The 22,567-nt window shown below is 34.8% G+C and overlaps 1 protein-coding gene across 2 annotated transcripts in view; it reads right to left on the minus strand.

Annotated features, from left to right (window-relative positions):
- PSMD14 (proteasome 26S subunit, non-ATPase 14) overlaps positions 1-22,567 on the minus strand; it is a 99,646-nt gene that overhangs the window by 42,381 nt on the left and 34,698 nt on the right. The window contains exons 1-3 of one of the 2 annotated variants that reach the window (XM_043894241.1): positions 20,275-20,307; positions 995-1,066; positions 656-775 (exon numbers count right to left, since the gene is read on the minus strand). In XM_043894241.1, the coding sequence (XP_043750176.1) occupies positions 656-775 (120 nt within the window). In that variant the 5' untranslated portion in view covers positions 995-1,066; positions 20,275-20,307. Of the gene's footprint in view, positions 1-655; positions 776-994; positions 1,067-20,274; positions 20,308-22,567 lie in introns of those variants that run through there. The other variant, XM_043894240.1, reaches the window with a different exon arrangement.

A 22,567-nucleotide genomic window follows, 5' to 3' on the forward strand; every position in this document is an offset into this window, starting at 1 on the left:
TTTAAAAATCATAATACACACCTATCTACAAGTCCAATGCATTAAACAAAACAGGAAAAAAAACAACAACCCCACAAAAAACTCCCATGGGTAGATGGGTAGAGGACTTTCACAATCAGTATGCAGTATGCTTAGTCTATGACAAAATACCACAACCAGGCAAAAAGAACTAAAGTCTGTCATGGTTTCTGGTTTTTTTAAACTTAACATTTTGAATAGGAAAAGCTTAAGAGTCATACATTACCATATATAGAACATTTTTAAATGGGTGCTATTTCAAAACAGTAAGAACAAAACATGAGGACTAGACAATGTTCATGATTTAAAACTTTGAGTCTCTGAAAACTTTTGAACTAAGTATTCAAACTAATCAAACTAATATCCTACCATATTAAAATAGCATAAATCCAGTACACTATGCTAGTTAAAGCTGAAAGAACAAGTAAAGGGATTAAATGTTAGCATCACTTAGTCTGTAGACCTATAGGGAATTCATAATTCATCTACAAGATTTAACTCAATACAGTCTAAAAATTATTGTTATTAATCCTTTATAATTAATTTTTCTATCAATAAAATTACCATATGAGTTATTTTGCATAGGAAAAGAAAAAAGAAACAGTTACTTGCAGCAGGCAACCATAAAGGTACTCACTGTTCCTGACTGTGGCATAGCAAACACATCGATCACTCTGACGGTGTAATCATCCACAAATTCTCCAAGCATAAGACCCATAACTTCCATTGGAACTCCAGCTCGACCATGTTTTAACATCTGTAAAGAGGAAGATACACAGACACAAAGCCTTTGAGCTCTTCGAACACCCCTCTTTTAATTAATAACCTAATTGTGTTTCAGTGGAAATAAAACCACTCTATTTATACACGCACCTAAAACATGTATGAGAGGGTTACTACGAAAAATATTTCAATGTAAAAGACACAGAGAAAGCAGCAGAGCTCAGTAAAAGCAGTAACTCCATTCAACACTTACTTTTAACAGTGCCAGGGAAGAGATATAGACTTGTTCTGCTGTGTCCACTGCAGGAGCATCTGTAGGTGGCCCCTAGAAACAAGCATAGAAATCATTATAAATACATAGAAATTATGAGTTCAAAATTAAAGTCCCACATTATTTAAACATGATTATTTTAAAAGAGTTTAGAGAAAACATGTTAAGTATCCTTTTATTCAGCTACAGCATAAACAATCAAAACAAGCTTGCAAATATCAAACCTGTAGAAAATATCAAACTTAGCATTCAGGCAAGTTTCCAATGGATGTAATGCATGAATCTTTCAGCAATGCTAGCTCACCTCCACTACAAAATAGATACAATACACCAATTAGCTATGTTTCTTACCTCAATGTGAAAGCAAACTGCAGCTGGACTAGTATGATTAACTGAAGAACCAACACAAACAGTAAATTCTGTGAGCGTGATTTTCAGCTAAAGACAGCATGTAGATTGGGGCTTTGGGATCTCTGCCGATACTTCGGTATGGGGATGAAGTAGGGAGGCGGAGAAGACTTCTAATCCCTAGGTGAAAGAGCTGTGAAAACAACATGCTCTGCACTTCACCTGAAGTTGTTCCCTTCCCCTACACAACATCAAATTTAACAAAACTGCCTCAGATGTGAGCAAACTGGCTGAGACTGGTGTAGCTAATGGAAAAGACTTCCAAATCCTGACAACTACCTTTAAAGAAAACATTACTATTAATCTTACCTAAGAAGACACTATGTTTCTCCCTAAAGATTTTGTCTTCTTCATCAAAAGCACCACATCTTTTTTTTACTATAACATTCTGCGGCACAAAGTAATTTACATATAGTTCTTACCCTCAATATGACTACAATCTTATAAAATTAATTCTGCCCCAATCAGTGCATACAGAAAGCTTCTTGTTTTTTTAATACTGAGGATTCTGGGAGAATAAAGTGACATGTACTTTTAACTGCCAGGTCCTGTTTTGCTTAAAGTCCCCTTTCCTTAACAATAACTGTTACAAACTATTTAATGAATATGTTAGTTATCTAAACTGTAAATCAATGCTCTAACTTGCTTTTATGGCCTTGCTTATTACTAAAATTAAACAATTGCTTTATTCATTACATTTCACACTTATAGGTCTCTGTGTACTTTATGTTTCTTCTTGTCTATTTATATGCCAAATTCTGTGATTTTCTGTTTTGTTTTGTTTAAAAGCTCATAATATTTACTGGAAGCACTGAGTATAAAAAATTCCAGAATACCTTTTCTCTAAATATAAGCAACACATATAAAAATTACCTCTATTCGCTTATATACAAAGTGGTGAGAAAAATAAAATCCTTCAAATATTATGTTTAAAAATAAATACCAGATAATACATTTTAAAAAGTACCAAATTCTTCAATCTATTATCACCTAATACAGCTTTACTGCTTGCCTTTCAACTAGTTATGAAAACTCTAAGGTAAACTAAAGTGCCATAATGCCAAAACATTTGTTGAGATCATATAAAACATGGTAATTTTGTTGATATGACAATTTTATTCATCTAAGAAAGCTAAGAAAGTTTAAGAAAAAAGAGAAGATGGTAGTAAATTAGTCATCACAAGAAGTTTGGGGAGAAATAATACTTTAAGATCAAGATAATGAACATTATATTTATAAAAATTATTTTCTGATTCAGAGCAACTTAAAAACTGCTCACAACAAAAGAATTTAAAACTGGTATTTAGGTTATAGTTATTAATATAACCTTTCTCAACTTGCCAGAAAATACTTACTAAGAAAAAAAGAAGAAGAAGAATAGGGAAATAAAGCATCACATCATCACCAAAATGCACTGTCAACAAAATTCAGAAACTATTTCTCCCATCAATGAAAGAACACTGTTCTGTTCAACAGTATATAATATCCTGTACCTAGCAAAGTGCCTGGCACATGGAACTCAGTAAGAAATGGTTGGAAAAAAACAAAAGAATGAGCAAATTAAGGTAGTGCAAGTCAAAAGAACAGAAAAGAAAAATACCCACCAGTTACCCTGGGCCTGAGAACAAGCCACATGCAAGTATATGTAAAGATCCTTAGCTTCTCTCTATGGTCTTCTGCTTCAGAAACACACTAACAGAAAACCACGCATCTGGTTTCTCTATTGTATGGGTGCTATGTTTTGAGACGGCAGCCAGTATTTTCTATTGCCCCCTCCATTACTATTCTGTTTCTTGTTCTAGTTAGAACAAATTGCCCCCAAAACAACTTGGCAAGACACTGTCTATGTAAAACACTGTCTATAGGATAGATGTGTTAAGGATCTCCAGTAGCAAAGAATATCTGCTATCATTTTTCTATCATTATGCTCACTTGTTCAGAATAGCACACAACCAGGAAATGAAGGTGAAGAAAACTCCATTAAAGACTCTGGAAACTAAGCTAAGACAATTATGTAAGAAACAGTACTGCTGTAGGTCAGAGATCACCTGAGCTGAGAAAATGCAGAGCTGTGGACAACTCACCTACATTGCCTTCCGGCAAACACTCATGAGGAATACCATTCAGACAATTCAAGGAGAGGAAAGTCATTTACAAGTAGGAATCATAAACAAATTTCTAGAAAACTATTTGGCATCAGTAGATTACAACATGATTTCTTATCTTTGGAATAGAATACTGGAGGACAGACCAAGGTGAAAGCACGAAAAATAATGCAGAATTAAAATTACACTGGAGGAAACAAGGATAAAAATAACACTATCACACATTTAATTCAGTGATGTAGAATATAAACTTTAGAAAATGTCTTAGAATGCAGAATAAAAAGTTAGAGATGAAAACTATTAGAAACATAATGATACTTAAAGAGAAAGTAAGGAGATGTAAACTATGAAATACAGTTGATCCTAAGGAGAAAATAAGAAATGGAAAGAAACAATTAAGACAAAGCAAAAGAGAATTTCTTGAATTAAAAAAAAAACTCAACTTTTGTACTACTAAATGTCAATGACAATAACCAATGAAGAAAAGTGCTTATAAAAGTTTAGGTAAATCTTAACTGCATAGATAAAGCATAATTTCTAAAACCATAGAAATAGGAAAACTCAATAACCTGAAGAAAAAAATCAACTCAGGTTGACTTTGGATTTCTTTGCAACATTAAATGGCACAGTTTCAGACTTTTAAGAGAGAAACTCTGTGAAGTCAAATACATTATACTTGGTCAAAAAAAAAAAGTCTGAAAGCCTACAAATATATTACTAAATATACAAGGACTCAGAAAATATGACTCCAGCAATCTTCCTTCAAAGAACTTCTTGAAAATGATCCAGTTGAGACCCCACAAATCAAAATTAGAAAGTCAAAAATGGAGAAGCCATTATATAAAACAATCTGTTAAGACTACTGAAAGACAGTTAAAAACAGAGACAGATCTAAAAAAATACAAATAACCAGGGTTCAAAACTACAGATATTACCCAATAACTGTATAGAGCAATGGGGAGAAATAACGTATACAAAAGTCCATCTGACATATAGAAGGGGAAAAAAGAGATGTGTTTAATAAGTGTTGACTTAGACTAGTATATAAATATGGATTTAAGAGTCTTTTGAACAATTGTAAAATACCATGATAACCATTAAAATTGAATATAGACCTTACCAAATCACTGGACAAGAAAAAGCTAAGACAAAACTGACAATAAAAATCAGAGTACCAAGAAGGGAACGAAACAAAAACAGCAAACAACATAAGTTAAGACCAAATATACTGGTAATGAAAAAATATAAATGAAGTAAAAGTCTCTTATAAAAGTCTCTCATATGTGGTTTATGGAAATTCATGTATATGTTTCTTTTTATAAAACAAGCCACAATGGCCACTGTGTTTTACCCACCTCGCCTTTCTTCAGGGATGTATTACATCAATAGATTTCCTAGTAGTAAATCACTTTCACATTTCCAGGATAAATTGTTCAAGTTTTATTATTATGTTAACATTTAAAAATATGTTTATATTATTTTATATATTAGTATATTATTTTTACATAAGTGAGACTGACCAGGCATTTTATTTTTTCTGTTAAATTTGTCAGGTTTTGATATCACTATACTCAATTTATTAAATGTCTGGAAAGTTTACAACTTCCCATTTTCTATGTTCTAATAAAATGTACATATACTAAATTATATATGTTTTAAAATTTAAATTTGAACAAGCTTATTAATACAATATTTAGCTCTGAAGCTGATTTTAGAGCTTATTTTTATGACAGTTCCAGTGGTATTAATAAATTCAGGTTACCTGTCTTGAAACTAGATGGACTATTGTTCCACAAAGTTTCGTTTCATTTAGTTCAGTTATTCCCACAGAATCAGTCTATTTTATCTCGTTTTTTTTAACTACTTAATATGGAAAACATCTCACATTAAATTTCTTTCTCCATATCACATTACTACTACCCAGAGAACTGATTTACATTTAAAAACAAATCAAATCATAAACAAAACCACGATAAAAATACTGGTTAAGGGAACACTTCCTAATTCATTCTGTGAGGTCAACACTACCCCAATACCAAAACCAGACAAAACCACTACAAGATAAGAAAACTACAGACAGACCACTATCTCTTACAAACATCAGTGAAAAAATCCTTAACAAAATACTAATAGAACACAGGAGCATATTCAAAAGACTATCTATATATATGACTGAGTGGGATTAAAACTTGCAATGCAAGGATGGTTCAACAAACAGAAACTGACCAATGTAATATACCACATTAAGCAAATGAAGGGGGGGATAAATGATCATTTCTATGCAGAAAAAGCAACTGACAAAATTCAACACTCTTTCATGATAAAAACACTTGACAAACTAGGTACAGAAGAACTCTACCTCAACACAATAAAAGTCATAGATTAAAAATCCACAGTGAATATAATGTCCCATGTTGGTGAAAAACTGAAAACTTTTCCTCTAAGATGAGGAACAAGGCGAAGATGCCTGCTTTCACCACTTGCTTCCCTGGTGGTTCCATCAGTAAAGAGTTGACCTGCAATGAAGGAGACGTGGGTTTGATCCCTGTGTCGGGAAGATCCCCTGGAGAATGAAATGGAAGCCCACTCCAGTATGCTTGCCTGGGAAATCCCACGGACAGAGGAACCTGATGGACTACATACAGTCCATGGGGTTGTAAGAGTCGGACATGACTTAGCAACTAAACCACCACTGCTACTCAACATAGTACTAGAAGTTCTAGTGAGAGCAATGAGGCAAGAAAAAAAAGTAAAGGGCATGCAAACAAGAAAGGAAAAACTAAAATTATCTATTTGAGATAATATAATCTTATACATAGAAAATCCTGAAAGCATGTTAGTTACTCAGTCATTTCTGACTCTTTGCCACCCCTTGGAGCCAGCAGGCTCCTCTGTCCATGGAATTCTTCAGGCAAGAATACTTGAGTTGAGTTGACATTCCCTGAAAACTCCACCAAAAGAACCCTGAAGTCTCCATGAAAAGGATATTAGATCTAATAAGTACATTCAGTAAAGTATCAGGACACAAAGTCAATACTCAAAAACAATGCATCTCATTAACAAATAATGAACAATCTGAAAAAGAAATTACAAAAATAATTTCATTTACAATGTCATAAAAAAGAATGAGATACTTAGGAATTAAGTTAACCAAGGAAATGAAAGACTTGTACAATGAAAACCACATATACTGCTGCAAGAAATTAGAGAAGATATAAATAAATAGAAACACATCCCATGTTCATGAACTGGAAAATTTAATATTGTTAAAATGTCAAGACTACTCAAAGTGATCTACAGAGTCAAAGCAATCTCTGTCAAAATTTCAATGAAAACTTTTGGGGAAACGGAATACCTATCCTAAAGTCATATGAAATCTCAAGGAACCCTGAAGAGCCAAAGAATCTTCAAAAGAAAACAAAATTAAAAGACTCACACTTCCTGGTTTCAAAATTACTACAAAGACAGTAATAAAAAAAAAACATGGTACTACACATAGGGACAGACATAAAAACCAGTGGAACTGAACAGAAAGCTCAAAAATAAACCCTGGTGTATACAGTCAAATGATTTTTAACAAGAATGCCAAGGGTGCCAAAACAATAACTGTAAATCATATATCCAAAATACAAAGACAACTCCTAAAACAACAAAAAACCTGATTAAAAATAGGCAAAGAACTTGAACAGATATTTCTCCAAAGAAGATATATATGAAATACCACCTATTAGTATGGCTACTAACAAAACACACACACACAAAAACAGAAAACAAGTGCTGGTGAGGATGTGAATAAACAGAAAACCTTGCAACGCTTGGTGGGAATACAAAATAGGACAGCCGTTGTGAAAAATAGCATGGTAGTTTCTCAAAAATTAAAAACAGAATACTGTAAGATCTAGTAATTCTATATCTGGGTATATAACATGCCAAAAATGAAGGCAGGTTCTCAAAAAGATGTCTGTATACCAGTGTTCACAGCAACATTATTCACAAGAGCTAAAGAGCAGAAGCAAGCCAAATGTCCACCAATGAATGAATGGATAAGCAAAATGTGGTATATACACACATGGTGGAATATTACTCAGTCTTTAAAAAGAAATTCTGCAATATGCTACAGTATGGGTGAACTTTGAAGACGTTATTTTAAGTGAAATAAGCCAATCAAAAATGACAAGTACTATGTGATTCCACTTACATCATGAAGTACTTACAGCAGACAAAATCATAAAGACAGACAATATAATGATGGTTGTTAGGGGCTACAGGAAGAGGAGTATGAATGTTTATTGATGGATATTTTAGTTTAAGCCAGTTAATTAACTAGAGCTAGGCAAGGAAACACATTCTGGGTACAAACTCAACTAAACAAATAAAACAACATAAAACTGACAATATAACCTAAAATTGCTGAATACAGGCATACATTGGAAGCACTGTGAGTTCAATTTCAGACCATTCTAATAAAGTAAATATTGCAATAATTCAAGCCATATAAATATTTTGGTTTTCAAGTACATATAAAAGTTATGTTTATACTATACTGTAATCTGTTAAGTGTGCAATAGCACTGTGATTAAAAAAATGTACATACTTTAAAAACACTTTATTGCTAAAAAATGTTAACCATCATCTCAGGTTTCAGTGAGTCATAATCTTTTTGCTGGTGGAGGGTCTGAAATATTGAGAACTACCAAATCATGACACAGAGACACGAAGGAAATAAATGCTGTTAGAAAAATGGCACAATAGACGTTCTCAATGCAGGGTTACCACAAATGCTCAATTTGTGGGGACAAAAAAAACCACAAACAATTATCTGCAACGGACAATAAAGTGAAACTAGGTAAAATGAGGTATGCCTCCACTAAAAAAGAAAAAAACCTTGAAAAAATAGTTGCCTCATTTATGACAAGTCAATACCCAAGTTAACAAAATACTAAAATCTTACTGGAAACATGGGCAAAGAATATAAAGCAACTAATTACATAAGAAATAATGAAATAAATATGAAAAATGTTCAACCTTACTAGTTGACCTCCTTTAATTAATAAATGCCAATTAACACATTAAGACATTGTTGTTGCTGTTGTTCCTATCAAACAAGCTTTACAATGCCCAATTTTGGAGCGGGTGTGATAAAAGATACACTCTCAGCACTATTGGTGGGAAAGTGAATTAGTACACTCTATCAAAAAAGCAACTGAGCAATGCACATCAAGAGCCTTAAAACTGCACAAACTTTTTAACCTGCTTTTACACTACTAGAAATCATTTAAGTAAATAAACAGAGATGTTGGCATGAACCAGAACATTCATGATAAATCTTTTAATAATGCAGATAAACCTAAGAACAAAATAACAACCAATAATTTAAAAATACTGTTTAAAACTCCTTTCTCTGAGATCTCAGATGACTCTAGCCATCTTAATTAGCAATATTACCTTAAGTTAAAACTACCCTAGCCTGCTGCTATATTGAATATTTTTAACTTACAACACTGAAGGAACCTTCCCCTAATTTAAAAAGAAAGCTAATAAAAAGGAGTATGGCTGTTCAGTACATTCACTGGAGGCAGAGTTCTCTTCCGTCCTGGAGGCTAATGATAACAGAGGTAAATTACGAGCAATCACACAAGCTTCTACGTTTACCAGCAAAGTATTTAAGAGCACTGAAGGATGAGGTCTTTTTTTGACTGGCTTTTGACTATATGTAAGGGATTCCACTACAGAGCTCACTCTCAGAATCTGAGCTAGTGACTTAATATCATGATATATAGGAAGTATCCAAAAGAACTTAATAAAGCTTGGAAAAGACAAGGTACAAAACAGCCATCTTCAAATATATAAAGAGTTGTCAAAGTTCAGACTAACAGCTCTTAAAGTGCAGTCCCTAAATCAGATACATCAGCATCACTTGGCAATTTGTTATAAGTGCACATTCCTACTGAATCAGAAATTCTGGGAGCAGAGTCCAGAAATCTTGGTTTTTAGAAAGCCCTCCAGGTGATTCTGATGCCTGCTAAAACTTGAGAACCACTGAACTATGGGTAAATGGAATAAAGCTTATGGGGAGACTGAATATGGGCTCTATATAAGAAAAAGCTTCTACTGGTCCAAACTATCTAAAGAGTTCCAGTTAATGAATTCCCTGTAATTGCAGTTATTCAAACATAATTCGTTCAAGGGGGAAAAATGTTACAGAAGGGGTTCAAATATTTGATGACTAATTAAATATTTTGGGGGTTTGTTTTTAACTTAGTATACTATGAATTATCATATTGTTTTCCAAGGGAGCCATCTCAAATTCAACATCTTCAAAAATCAAACTTCCCATGTTTCTCTACAAACTAACCTTCCCAACTTATTTTAATGTTAAGTCTCAAACTAGAAACCTAGGCAAAATTTTCACTGACTCTCCTTCGGTCCTTATAGTCAATATAGCACCAAGTTTTATCAATTCTTTTGTTATTCTGCAGTATGACAGAGATATATTTTAAAATATTCATTTTTGTGAAAAGTTTCAAGGAAACACCATCCATAATAGTTCACTCCTAGTTAAGTAAGTCTAAGACATCATGAATATCCACTCTACCTCTCAAATTCATGTCTAAGAAAAATCCTGGATTGGAAAAAAATCTGTTTATCTTTGTTTAACCTGAAGTTTTCCAATTCATTCCATGGTCCACATGGTCCTCTCAGAGAAAATCTGGACTTTCCTTTTCAGGCTGTGAAATAATTTATCATTTTTTCAAATGTGAGGCAGAGATCAAGCTCAGGTTCCGAATAATATTTAAGTATTTACCATGGGTCTAGCACTGAAGCTTCAAGAAGCTTATAGTATAGTTGGAAAGACAGATTAAACACACGTTGGCACAGATTATCAGAAATAAAATGCAATTTTTGACTTCTAGCAATGTGCTCTTTCCACTATAGCATAGCATCCCGTTTTCAGATGGCCAAATCTACTTTTATTCTGGAGGCTTAGTTCTTTTTCTTTGTTTACAATTTTAGAATCCTCTGCCACCTGGAGCCATTTCCTATTAAAGAAAACAGAAATAAGTCTTGAGAATAAATAGATGTTCTTTCTACCTGAAAGTTAGTATGCCCACCGAGAACAGGGAACAACTCTGGGCTTCCCTTATTTACTGAATCTAGACAGGCACAGGGGGCTTAGCAGAGCAAAAGGCACTACTGAATTTACTTATAACACAGTATGCACACTACCATAAAAACAAAAATATGCCTTTTTATTAAAACATACTGTAAGAAACTAGTCACACATAACATTTAGGGCTGTTTTTTTAATCACAGCATACAAAGGGCTTCCCTGGTGGCTCAGATGGTAATGAATCTGCCTGCAATGCAAGAGACCCAGGTTCGAGCCCTGGATCAAGAAGATCCCCTGTAGAAGGAAATGGCAACCCACTCCAGTATTCTTGCTGGAAAACTCCATGGACAGAGGAGCCTGGCAGGCTACACTACAGTCCATGGGGTTGCAAAGAATCAGACACAACTGAGCAAATAACCCTTACACAAATGGTAGAAAAATAATAATATATATATAAAAATTGGAAAATTATGTATATAAGTTGGAAAAAAACTGGAGAATGATTTAGTTACACACTGCTATAAAAAGACATGGAACTAAAATGCACATACCCCTCATACAAATAGGGCTTCCCTTGTAGCTCAGCTGGTAAAGAATCCACCTGCAATGCAGGAGACCTGGGTTCAATCCCTGGGTTGGGAAGATCCTCCGGAGAAGGGAAAGGCTACCCATTGCAGTATTCTGGCCTGGAGAATTCTATGGACTGTATAGCCCATGGGGTCGCAAAGAGTCAGACATGACTGAGGGACTTTCACTCATACAAATAAGAAATTGAAATAATTACTTTTGCTATATAAATCCATAATACTCAAATCCTACAGGCATAACATTAAAATCACTTTAAGTAAACCTGACTCTTTTTTTTGCCACTTCATTTTTTTAATTGAAGGATAATTGCTTTACAGAATTTTGTGGTTTTCTGTCATACATCAGCAAGAATCAGCCATAGGTACACCCATATCCCCTCCCTCCTGGACCTCCCTCCCATCTCCCTCCTCATCCCACCTGACTTTTTAAAGTTAAGTTTGTTTAGAATGAGGTAGGGTGAATTCATACCTTTAAACTTACTAAGAGTATAAGTTAGCTATCTAACAGAACTGCAAAGTAAAACAGGTAATCCACAGGCACAAGTAGTGTGACTGACCTTTTATACACATATACATGAAGATCTACCTGACCAGTGATGTAATACCTATCAGGAACTCCACAAGGGCATCAAACTCTGTACAATTGAGTTTTAATCTGTTACATTTTGATCTGTTACATTTAGTAAAACAAACTGTCATCCAGGTTCACAAATTTTAAATGTGGTTAAATTAAAAAAGATATGAGTTGTTTTTGTGGGGCTTCCCCACCCGCCCCATTAGAAGGTTAAAATCTGATCCAGCGTAAAAAGCCCTGACTTTTACTTGGGCAGCCCTTGTTGACTAAGTCCTTAAAAAAAAAAAAAAAAAAAAGGCATTTACCATTATAAGAGGATAAAAACTAACACCTCAAAGTGTTACCTACTCAGGCCTTTTAACAAATTTGTTAACACTATTAGTTATATTACTCCACCTTTCTCTTAGTGTGAACTGGTATCAATTATTTAGCCAATTCTATAATGTTATTAAAATACCTGCTGATTAAACATGAACCGAAGTGTCACTTAAAAAGAAATGTAAAATAAGTAATATCACTGAACTGCAACAGTCCAAAAAAAGCTAAAAATATAAGTTACCTTGGGCAATGACATAAAACATTTCTAGACTTATTTAAAAGTTGTTTCTAGGATTAAAATATTACATGGATTTCTTTATTTTTATAAAGTGTATTTGGTCCTGCATTATAGAATTATCTTTTAGGTCTGTTAAAATGTTTTTCAACAACAAAAAAAGAACATTTTATTAACAAATGGTGACTATTCTAAAAAATAAAATAAAACCTAAGCATATATTAAATAGCTGACAGGAAATAATTCTTAATTTCTGGCATTGCAATACAGCCCTTCACAAATTCCGTCAAAAATTTTAAAATTTGATGAAACCACCACCTTCAGTTTCCTCAGTTAAAAACCCCTAGGCAGGGGGTACCTGAACAGAAAAGAAGCAAATTCAAACATATACAAACAACTACCACTGTACTGTTTATCTCTTACCGAGCAAGGTAAGAAACAACCTTTTAATACTTTAATTTTGTGAGTATTAAACAACTAGTGTGAAAAACAAGCTGCATGTAAACTACTTCTACTGCCTGAGCTTCAATGACTAGCTGAGGCAACCTGTTATAGGAGGTGTTAATTGGCAATAGGAGTACAAGTCAGAAGCATGTTCCCTATCGTCCTAACCCAGCAAGGCTAGGTCATTAAAGTGGAAATGAATTCTTTCATGTCGACTTAACCCTTTCAATGCATGCTTTCAGCTGTTTTCTCTCAATTAATTTTAAAAACTTGTTACTTTTTAGAGTTAAAAAAAAAATGTTCCAAAAAAGGTCCTTTGGCTGACAGTTCCAATGTCTATGTTATTCAGAAGAGAAGAACAGAGCAAGTTAATTGCACTGTAATATTGCAACTCTCCTCTCTGAAAAACATATAAACTAAACATATTTGCTTACTTTAACACTGAAAAAAGATACAGGATATAGTGTTTAAAATTAGCTCAGAACCATTTAGTCACATAGGGCTTTGATTTACCATTCTGTTTAAGATACATGGGCTATCTCATAATGGTAACTTAAATATCTTAACCTTGGGACATGGTAATAATTTTTTAATTTCCACAATGTTCATACAAGAATCTCCATTATGAAATGTTTTGAAACATATATAAGTTAAACACCTTTCTAATTAAGTTTCATTATTCTGATAAGGTGCAGAGTCAAAGCATATCCTGATGACTGGTTGCCAAAAAGCCAAAATTCCTTTTATGGCATGATCTCAGAGGTTTCCAGATGGCACATTAATTCTTTAAAAAAAAAAAAAAAAAAAGACAAAAAGAAGGAAAGAAGAATAATAATAGGAATGTTAAAATAATGATGCATTGCTTTTGAAATGCCATGTGTATAAATACTAATATTCCCATATAATAAGCATTATAGCCATTTAAAACTCAATTACATAAATAATATTCTAAATATTATGATTAAAAAATTAACACACATATGCTACACCTTTCACCACTGAATAATCTTGGAGGTATTTTCCTTAATAAAAATATTATCAGAGTAAGAACTAAACACTAGTAAATCTATAATGCCTATGACTTGTGATAAATCAATAAAAAACTACCAGCATGACAATAGAGACATAACTTCATCTACTGTTGTGCAGCAGAGCTCTCAAGTAACTCTAACCAACAATACACTTAACTAAAAACTTGATCAGCAAGGGTTGAGATAATAGTAGGCAATTTAATGGTTTGAAGATGTCAAAAAATGAGAATTATACCTGCTATATTCCTATACCCTAATATTTATTCCCTTCCTCCCTTTTATCATTCATCTCCTTCTTTCAAGTCTTTTGATCATTGACAAACTCAGTTCCTGCCTCTCTGGAAACTGACATTTTCCCTTAGGTCTACTGAGCTCCTCCAATATAGCAAACCTAAGGAACTATCCTGGAGTCAACATTTTGAGAATATAAAAATTTCAGTGGGAACAGGCAGTGGGGTGAGGCAAGGTAGCAGTCGGGGAAAAGGGGAGATAACATCATTACTTGTCTATAAAGCTACCTGATCAAAGTAACACAGGGACCGGTGGCCTAGTGAATAATGCCCAACTGTGACATTTCTTTCTCTTTAAGACCACTCCTGATACTCACCTTGAAACAGTTTTCACCTACTTAAAAATATGTGTGTGCAAAATATGCCATAAGCACCAACCACTTTCAGTTCAGCTCAGTTCAGTCGCTCAGTCGTGTCACACTCCTTGCGACCCCAAGAATTGCAGCACGCTAGGCCTCCCTGTCCATCACCAACTCCCGGAGTTTACTGAAACTCATGTCCATCGCGGAGAAGGCAATGGCAACCCACTCCAGTACTCTTGCCTGGAAAATCCCATGGGCGGAGGAGCCTGGTGGGCTGTAGTCCACGGGGTCGCGAAGAGTCGGACACGACTGAAGCGACTTAGCAGCAGCAGCAGCATGTCCATCGAGTCCCCAACCACTTTAGCCATTTATGAAATCCATCTTATTAGAACAGGGACCAACTGTCTCCCATTCTGGGTGACTCTCACTCTGCCCCATAGAAACGAGGAAGGAACAAGTACAGTCCTTACCTCCCTCTGTTATAAAGAGGCATAATTCACAGAGGACTGCTTAAACTTTTAATTTCCACAATGTCCATATAAGAATCCCTATTATGAAAATGTTTTGAAACATATATGAGTTAAACACCTTTGTAATTAAGTTTCATTATTTTGATAGGGTGCACTATCAAAGCATATCCTGATGACTGGTTGCCAAAAAGCCAAAATTCCTTTTATGGGATGATCTCAGAAGCTATAACTTCAAATGTTTAGGAGTGGCTAAAACATGCTATCTTTTATAATTGGACATAGGGTCCCAGAATCAAGGAGAATCTCAAAAGTCCTGAAACAGAGCATTAAGGTATTAGAACTGTTCCAAAACAGATCCTACAATTGGCTTTGACTTTAAAGCTTTTATAGGCACTGATGGCCCTTTTTCCTTTTATACTGTTCAACTATTTATGTATTTAAATTACAAAACATGTAAAATATAGTCAGTCACAAATAAACTGGTTATTTTGGGAAGCATTCATAATTAAGTAGCTGCTCATCTTCTAAAGTATAGTATGCAAAGTCATCTATGGAATATTATACACACATACAAAGAGTGCATGTTTTTTATTTATTTACTCAACCACCACAGACCTGAGAGCCCAATGCCATGTACTGGTTATACAAAGGTAAACAGGCCCCTGCCCCTAAAGGTTTTCAAACCAGAAGGCACGCAAGAAAAACTATAAAAGCACCACAAAAGCATATATTATGGATACAGAAGTCAGAGATCGATGCAAGTTCAATCCCCGGGTCAAGAAGATTCCCTGGAGAAGGGCATGTCAACCCATTCCAGTAGAATGGAGAATCCCTGGAGAATCTTGCCTGGAGAATCCCATGAACAGAAGAGCTTGGTGGGCTATGGTCCACAGGGTCACAAAGAGTGGGACTCAACTGAAGTGACTTAGCGCACAAGCACGGATGCCCTGAATAGGTTTACAAACCAGAAGGCAAGCAAGAAAAACTATAAAAGCACCACACAAGCATATATAGTGAACACAGAAGTCAGAGTTATGTATTTGATACACTCTTCCCTTATGCTAAGAACTGAAAAATATGTAGAACTTATCCAAGCAAAACAAAAAGGAGAGGAGTGGCAAGGAAAGGCATTCCAAGGAAAGAAAATAACACATTTAAAGGCAGAGAGACATAAAAAAGCCATTACCCTGCACATTACCATTCAAAACTTTTTAAAAAAAATAAAATGGGCTGAAGATCAAACCAGTCAATCCTAAAGGAAATCAACCCTGAATATTCATTGAAAAAGACTGATGCTGAAGCTGAAGCTCCAATACTTTGGCCACCTGATATGAAGAGCCAACTCACTGGAAAATACACTGATGCAAGGTAAGATTTGAGGACAAGAGGAGAAGGGCAAGACAGAGGATGAAATGGTTGATGGTATCAATGACTCAATGGACCTGAGTCTGAGCAAACTCCAGTTTCCCATACAGGGAAGCCTGGCATGCTGCAGTCCACAGGGTGTCAAGAGTCAGACACAACTCAGCAACTGAACAACAAATGGATTCTTAAGCAGCCAAACATGAGTTAATACTGCTTCTATTTCAATGGGTATTTTACTGAGGATGTGACTTTTTTCAAAGACCATTTTTAAAAGAAGTGCTTTTTCTTATCCACACTTTTGCCTTTTATGAAAAATGTTCAGCACTTCAAAATACAAATCAGTCTGGAGTTCTCTGACATGCTTAAAAGAAATACACAGTTCTAAGACAACAGAGAAGATGACATGCTTTCCATACAAAATGCTGTCATACAGTAAGTAATATGTAGTATCTCTTTAGTTTATGGAATTTGCACATATATTCTATCTGACTCAATCTTGAGGCCAGGGGCTATTTCTGTTTAACATATAAAGATCTCAAAATAAAATCTTTTTTCAGTAAGTATTTATAAAAAGCTGATTGTGTGATATCCAAGCAATGGGTACCCCTGGAAGAGAAGACACAGTTCAAGACTGGGATTAGCTGGATCACTGATCAGAGGAGCCGAGGGTTAAATGGATGCTACTGTGATCAGCTGTGAGAGCCACTAAGCAGCCATAAGCGCCAGGCTCTAGAGGCGTTAACACAGAATAGTAATAACCTTGCCTGTTTGGGGGTATCCTGCTTTATATTTTTTCAAATATGTTATTTATCTCATCTGATGAAAGAAGAGAAAAACCAAGGAACGATATATAAGAAAAAGCACCATACATACAGAGGAGAGGGAATTCAAAAAACACGTTGGTGTGAATAGGAGAGGGAAAAAAAAGGACTTGGGAAAACTCTGTGCGCTACGAACTATGACAGGCGCTAGGTATATGATGAACCAATTCCATGCTGTGCTAGTCTTTAAAATGGAGGTAGGAGACCAGACAATTATACAAGTAAATAAACCTCAGGCCATCTCCCAAATTTCCAGAATCTGACTGCCTCTTACCACCCACATAATAGCACTCTGGTGATAACTATAAACATTACATGGACATAAAATCCATACATATCTCCCCTTTAACTAATTTTGTTTTTTTATTCTTATTAGATATTATCTGAGATCTTCTTTCCTTCCTATTACCTTGTTTAATCAAGACCTGATATTACTATACAAAGTGGAAATTCAAACCAGTGCAGCTATAGTAACACTATATGTAGTCTATCTACATGGCGGGTTACACCCTGCCCAAAGAGCAACAATATAAGACTACCAAAAGCCATTACAGCAATCAGTTATTCACTGAAAATTAAGCATCCTAACATTTTACTCTCAGTGGGACTAGTGTTCTTCTCATATAAACCACTGAAGTTTATCCTCAAGTAGGGCAGAAAAATAAACTATTAGTTAAATCTGAATTTAGATAAATGAATACTTTTTAATATGTACGTCCCATGCAATATTTGGGATATACTTAAATTTTTAAAATATTTATTGTTTACCTGAAGTTCAAACTAAACTGGGCATCCAGTATTTTCCTTTGTGAACTACGACAACCCTATTCCCAAGTAACAAGTAGTTTCTGTTCTAAGACCATATTCTAACTCTCTCCCCCATTTCATGTGTTCTGTGTAGCTTAAGCCAGAGACAACTTTATATTATTACACACACCAATAGCTTTCTCAAAGTGAACTGTTACCTCTTTGTCTTCAATTAAGTAATAAAGTGCTCTTGCCAAATGGTCACTCAGTTTCCTCTTATAGGAAAAAAAAAAGCACACATGAAATTTATATCTTAATAATACACAAATCATATTTTTATTCTTATTGGAAATCAGCATCTACTTTGAAATATCTTCTCTCGCTAAATGTTAAAGTAATCATTCATTAAATGACAAATACGCTTTTCACTTTAGGTAAGAAAATATAGCTCTGAGCACATTGTACACATGGCCCTGTCGGCGTCTGCCTTGTCATCTGAGGCAGGGAACGGACTCAGCTGCTGACAGTAGACTCACCAGGCATACCCAGAGCCACACTCCTTAGTGACACTAGACTGTCTCTGCTACACACCCTTCTCACCGTGTTACGAAGTCCCCATTAAGTAAAACACTGTATAAGGGTTTGGGATTCACTAGTTCGTAACTTTGTGCAGCAATGGGTCAGTACTCTGCATACTACTATTGCTAGTTGATAGACTATCTAATAGAAGAGGCTACTATCATAACGGAGAGAAGTCCACACTAGAGAAACAGTATCCTGCACACACACAAAAAGATGCTCAATAAATAACACCTCAATCTCTTTATAAATAAATGCAATTTCGGTTTTTATTTTTTTGATCACTATCTCACCCACAAACATGCCAAGAAAGGCGTTCTGATGCCTCTGTGAGCCAAGCAGACATGAAAATGCCAAAGGCAATCCTATGCTTGTGTGGTCTCCATTAAGAACTGTAGATCCCTTCTCTCAGAAGCAGTATATCCACAAGGCCGGAAAAATGAGAGGCTAGAGAAAAGGAAGCTAACAACTCAATGGACATGAATTTGAGCAAACTCTGAGAGATAGTGAAAGACAGGGAAGCCTGGCTTGTTGCAGGTCATGGGGTCAAAAGAGCTGGACAAGACCTAGCAACTGTGAACAACAACAAAACATACTCAGAAACTAAGAAAGTGAGATAGGAAGCCAATTAGGCAGCAGACTGGACACAAGGCTTATTATTATTTAGGGAATTAAATCCGCCTTAGGCCTAAGAGTAGAAAGTTGCCTCCCTGGGCAAAAGAGAGGCCAATGAGGCAGTTAGGTGAGCAGCTGAGAAGGAATGAGAGCAAAGTGACAACCATCCACAGAGCAAACAACTAATGTTTTTTTCTAACCACTGTTAGTTTCTTTTAAAACTTATTGAGGAGACACAAAAGACTGTAGTATACTCACTAAACAGCTTATGAAATAAAACATCACTGAAAGTTAGGCTGAAGCTTCTGCATCATCCTCCTGACTTATTGCACCCTCTCCATAACCCCTGTTGTAGCCACTATTCTAATTTCTGGTGATTATCATGCATCTCCTCATACTTTCACTATGTAAGCAAATATAGGTAACATATAATATTATAGTATTTGCATGTTTTAAAATTATATATTAAAACTCAGAACATATTTATTCCTCTACTGGCCTTTTTCCTCTAGTATGTTAATGTGGATTAATCATGCAGATATTGAAGATCACCTACTTTACAAAAGCCCCACTGTTAAGCAAAGTTATGTATTTTCCTCCTGATGGACAATTAGGTTGCTTTCAATTTTTTTGATATTATAAACTACAGATCAGCAAACTGGGGCCTGTGGGAGAGCCAGCTGACTGTTTTTGAAAATGAAGTTTTGTTGGAATATAGCCAGGCACATTCATTTTGTATTATGTATGGCTGCTTTAACACTACAATGGCAGGATGAAATTGAGTGGTGCAACAGAAACCATTTGGTCCACAAGTCTAAAATATTTATGACCCAGACCTTTAAGAAAGGAGTACCAAGGGGTTATAAACAATACTGTTGTGAATGTTCTAGCAGCAACATGGGACACTTTCCATGTTGCTGCTAGAATTAGGGAATATAATTAGGAAAAGATCTCTCAGTTCGCAGGGTTAGCAAATCTTTACCATTACTAGATTTTACCAAAATGCACAAGACGGCTGTACACTACTACTAGCTTATACATGTTTATAAACCATTTGTGTTCCTTCTTCTAATATTCCTATCTTTTGCCCATTTAAAAATATCATTTTCTGGGGGAGGGGCTGGAAAAAAAAGAAAAAAAAATAAATAAATAAAAATATCATTTTCTTACTGATTTAAAGAAACAAAATACATATATTTATGACTAGTGTTTTGTCCATTATATGTTAGATATATATATCTTTCCCAATCTGTGGCTCACCACTTTGCTTTTTACATTTCTTCATGCCTCAGTTTTATCTGAAAAAAAAAAATGAAGACTGTAACAACAACCCAACTTCATATAATCGCTGAAAAGACTGAATGAGTTAATATATTTAAAATACTTAGAACGGTGCCTGGCACATGTAAGTGTTCCACAAATATTAACTACTTAATATTAATATTATCTACTTATTTTATCATATCATAAAGAAAAACAAATTTTAAGTTTCAACATAAATTTATCACTGTCCCTTTAGTATTCGTGCTATCATATTTAAGAAATTCTGCCCTACACATTTAATTTCATGTGTTCATAAAGCAATAACCTATCTTGCTTATTTAGTACCTCTGAAAGCTAAGAAAGAATAGCACTTTCTGTTAATTTGATTTCGATTATTATTCACTGTCTGCATATTTTCTTAAAATCTAAGTACAATCTAATACTGATCTCTTTAAAGTTCCAATAGAAAGGATAATCCCCTCCAGAATCTCTAGTCCCACACCATTTTTCTTATTAAAAAGTAAATAAAAGAGGCACCTGCTTACATTCAAGAGAGAGTAATAAAGGACTATATTTACATTCCCAACAGAAACAAATAAAAAATAGACAAAATTATATAAAAGAAAAGCTCGTAAGACACTGTTGATCAAGCAACAAAAGACAGTGACCTCTGAGAACTTGGAAAACAAAGGAGGTAAACCCTGCTACGACCCTAGTTTCTTGCTTTGAGAGTTTCCAAGCTGCAGTGCAGGGGGGCAGTCTACTGAACTCTCTGAACTGAGATGTTAAGAGCTGAGATACTGGGAGACCAAAGCAGCTAGAGTTATCAGCAGAGTACCACAGAGAAAATAGCCTCAAAGAGAAAAAAAAAACCCTGGGATCTTCTGAGGTTCCTCCTTGAATAATCAACTGAGTACTGATCAGTTCAAGTGTATGAGGAAACTGCATGAGGGTGGGGAAAAACACCAAAAAGATCAGAGGAATACCTACCTCTCACATAGCACTAGTAATAATGCTTATCCCCATCAGCCAAACAGGAAAACATGTGAATGCACAAGGCATTGATTAGACAGAAAGGCCTTGCCTCAACAGTGGAAAAAAACAAGCCTAAGACTAAGCACTGCTCCAGTCTCACCCAACAAGTTATAAAAGCAAAACTAGGAAGAATCAAACAGGTTCCAAATAATTTAACTGCATCCCATAACAAATATCAAGAATATTTCATAAGAATAAAAAACAGCCAACACACAAGGCAAAACTCACAATGTCAGGCCCTAGTTAAAAAAATTACCACGCATGCACAACTAGGAGATAAATCAATTAACTAAAACCAATCTAGAATAAAAAAGATGGTAAAAAAATAATAGACAAGGATATTAAAATCTTATTATACCTATCAAAAAGTTAACTAGAGACATGAAAGACATAAAAATGACTCAAATCAAACTTCTTCTAATGAATGCCACAATTCATCAGTGGCAACAAGATAAAGTATGCAGTGAATCTAGAGACACTTGGGGAGCTTTATCTTTAGGGTGTCCACAGGTGGTCAAAAAGTGAAAAAAAAAAGCTGTAAGATGAAAAATATACTGGATAGGATTAATGGAAGATCAGACACTGGACAGGAAAAAAAAAAAAAGAGTGACTTTGAAGACACAGCAACAGGAAATGAAACCAAAGACGTTGGAAATAAAATTAACAGAGCCATCAAAAACAACGGGACTACTACAAAAAGAAAAATATACGTATCACTATGATTCTTGAAAGGGTGGGAAAGGTGGTAGGAGAACAGAAAAAATATCTTTTAAAAATTTCAAACTTTGTTGAAACTTTGTGAAAATAATAAACCTATAGATACGGGAAGCTCAGTAAAACATTAAGCACAAGAAATATGAAGAAACCTACATCACTACCCATCACAACTAAAAACAAGCGATAAGAAGAAAAATCTTCCAAGTATTGCAGAATAAGGACAGATAAAGAGACAATGAAACAGATTTCAAAGTTCAGAAATAAATTCTAACATTTATGATCAATAAATCTTTGATAAAGAAGCCAAGACAATTCAACAGGAAAAGTCTTTCCAACAGATGGTGTTGAGACAACGAGACATATACATGCAAAAGCAAGATCCCCACCTCACATCATGTAGAAAGTGGATCACAGAACTAAATGTAAGAGTTAAAATCATAAAACTCTTAAGAAAAAAGGAGTAAATCTTCATGAACTCCGGCTAAACACTGATTTCTCAATACAATATCAAAGCGCAAGTGATAGGACTTGCCTAGCA

The sequence above is a fragment of the Cervus elaphus genome, chromosome 33 (assembly GCF_910594005.1).
Source record: "Cervus elaphus chromosome 33, mCerEla1.1, whole genome shotgun sequence".
Taxonomy (NCBI): Eukaryota; Metazoa; Chordata; class Mammalia; order Artiodactyla; family Cervidae; genus Cervus; species Cervus elaphus.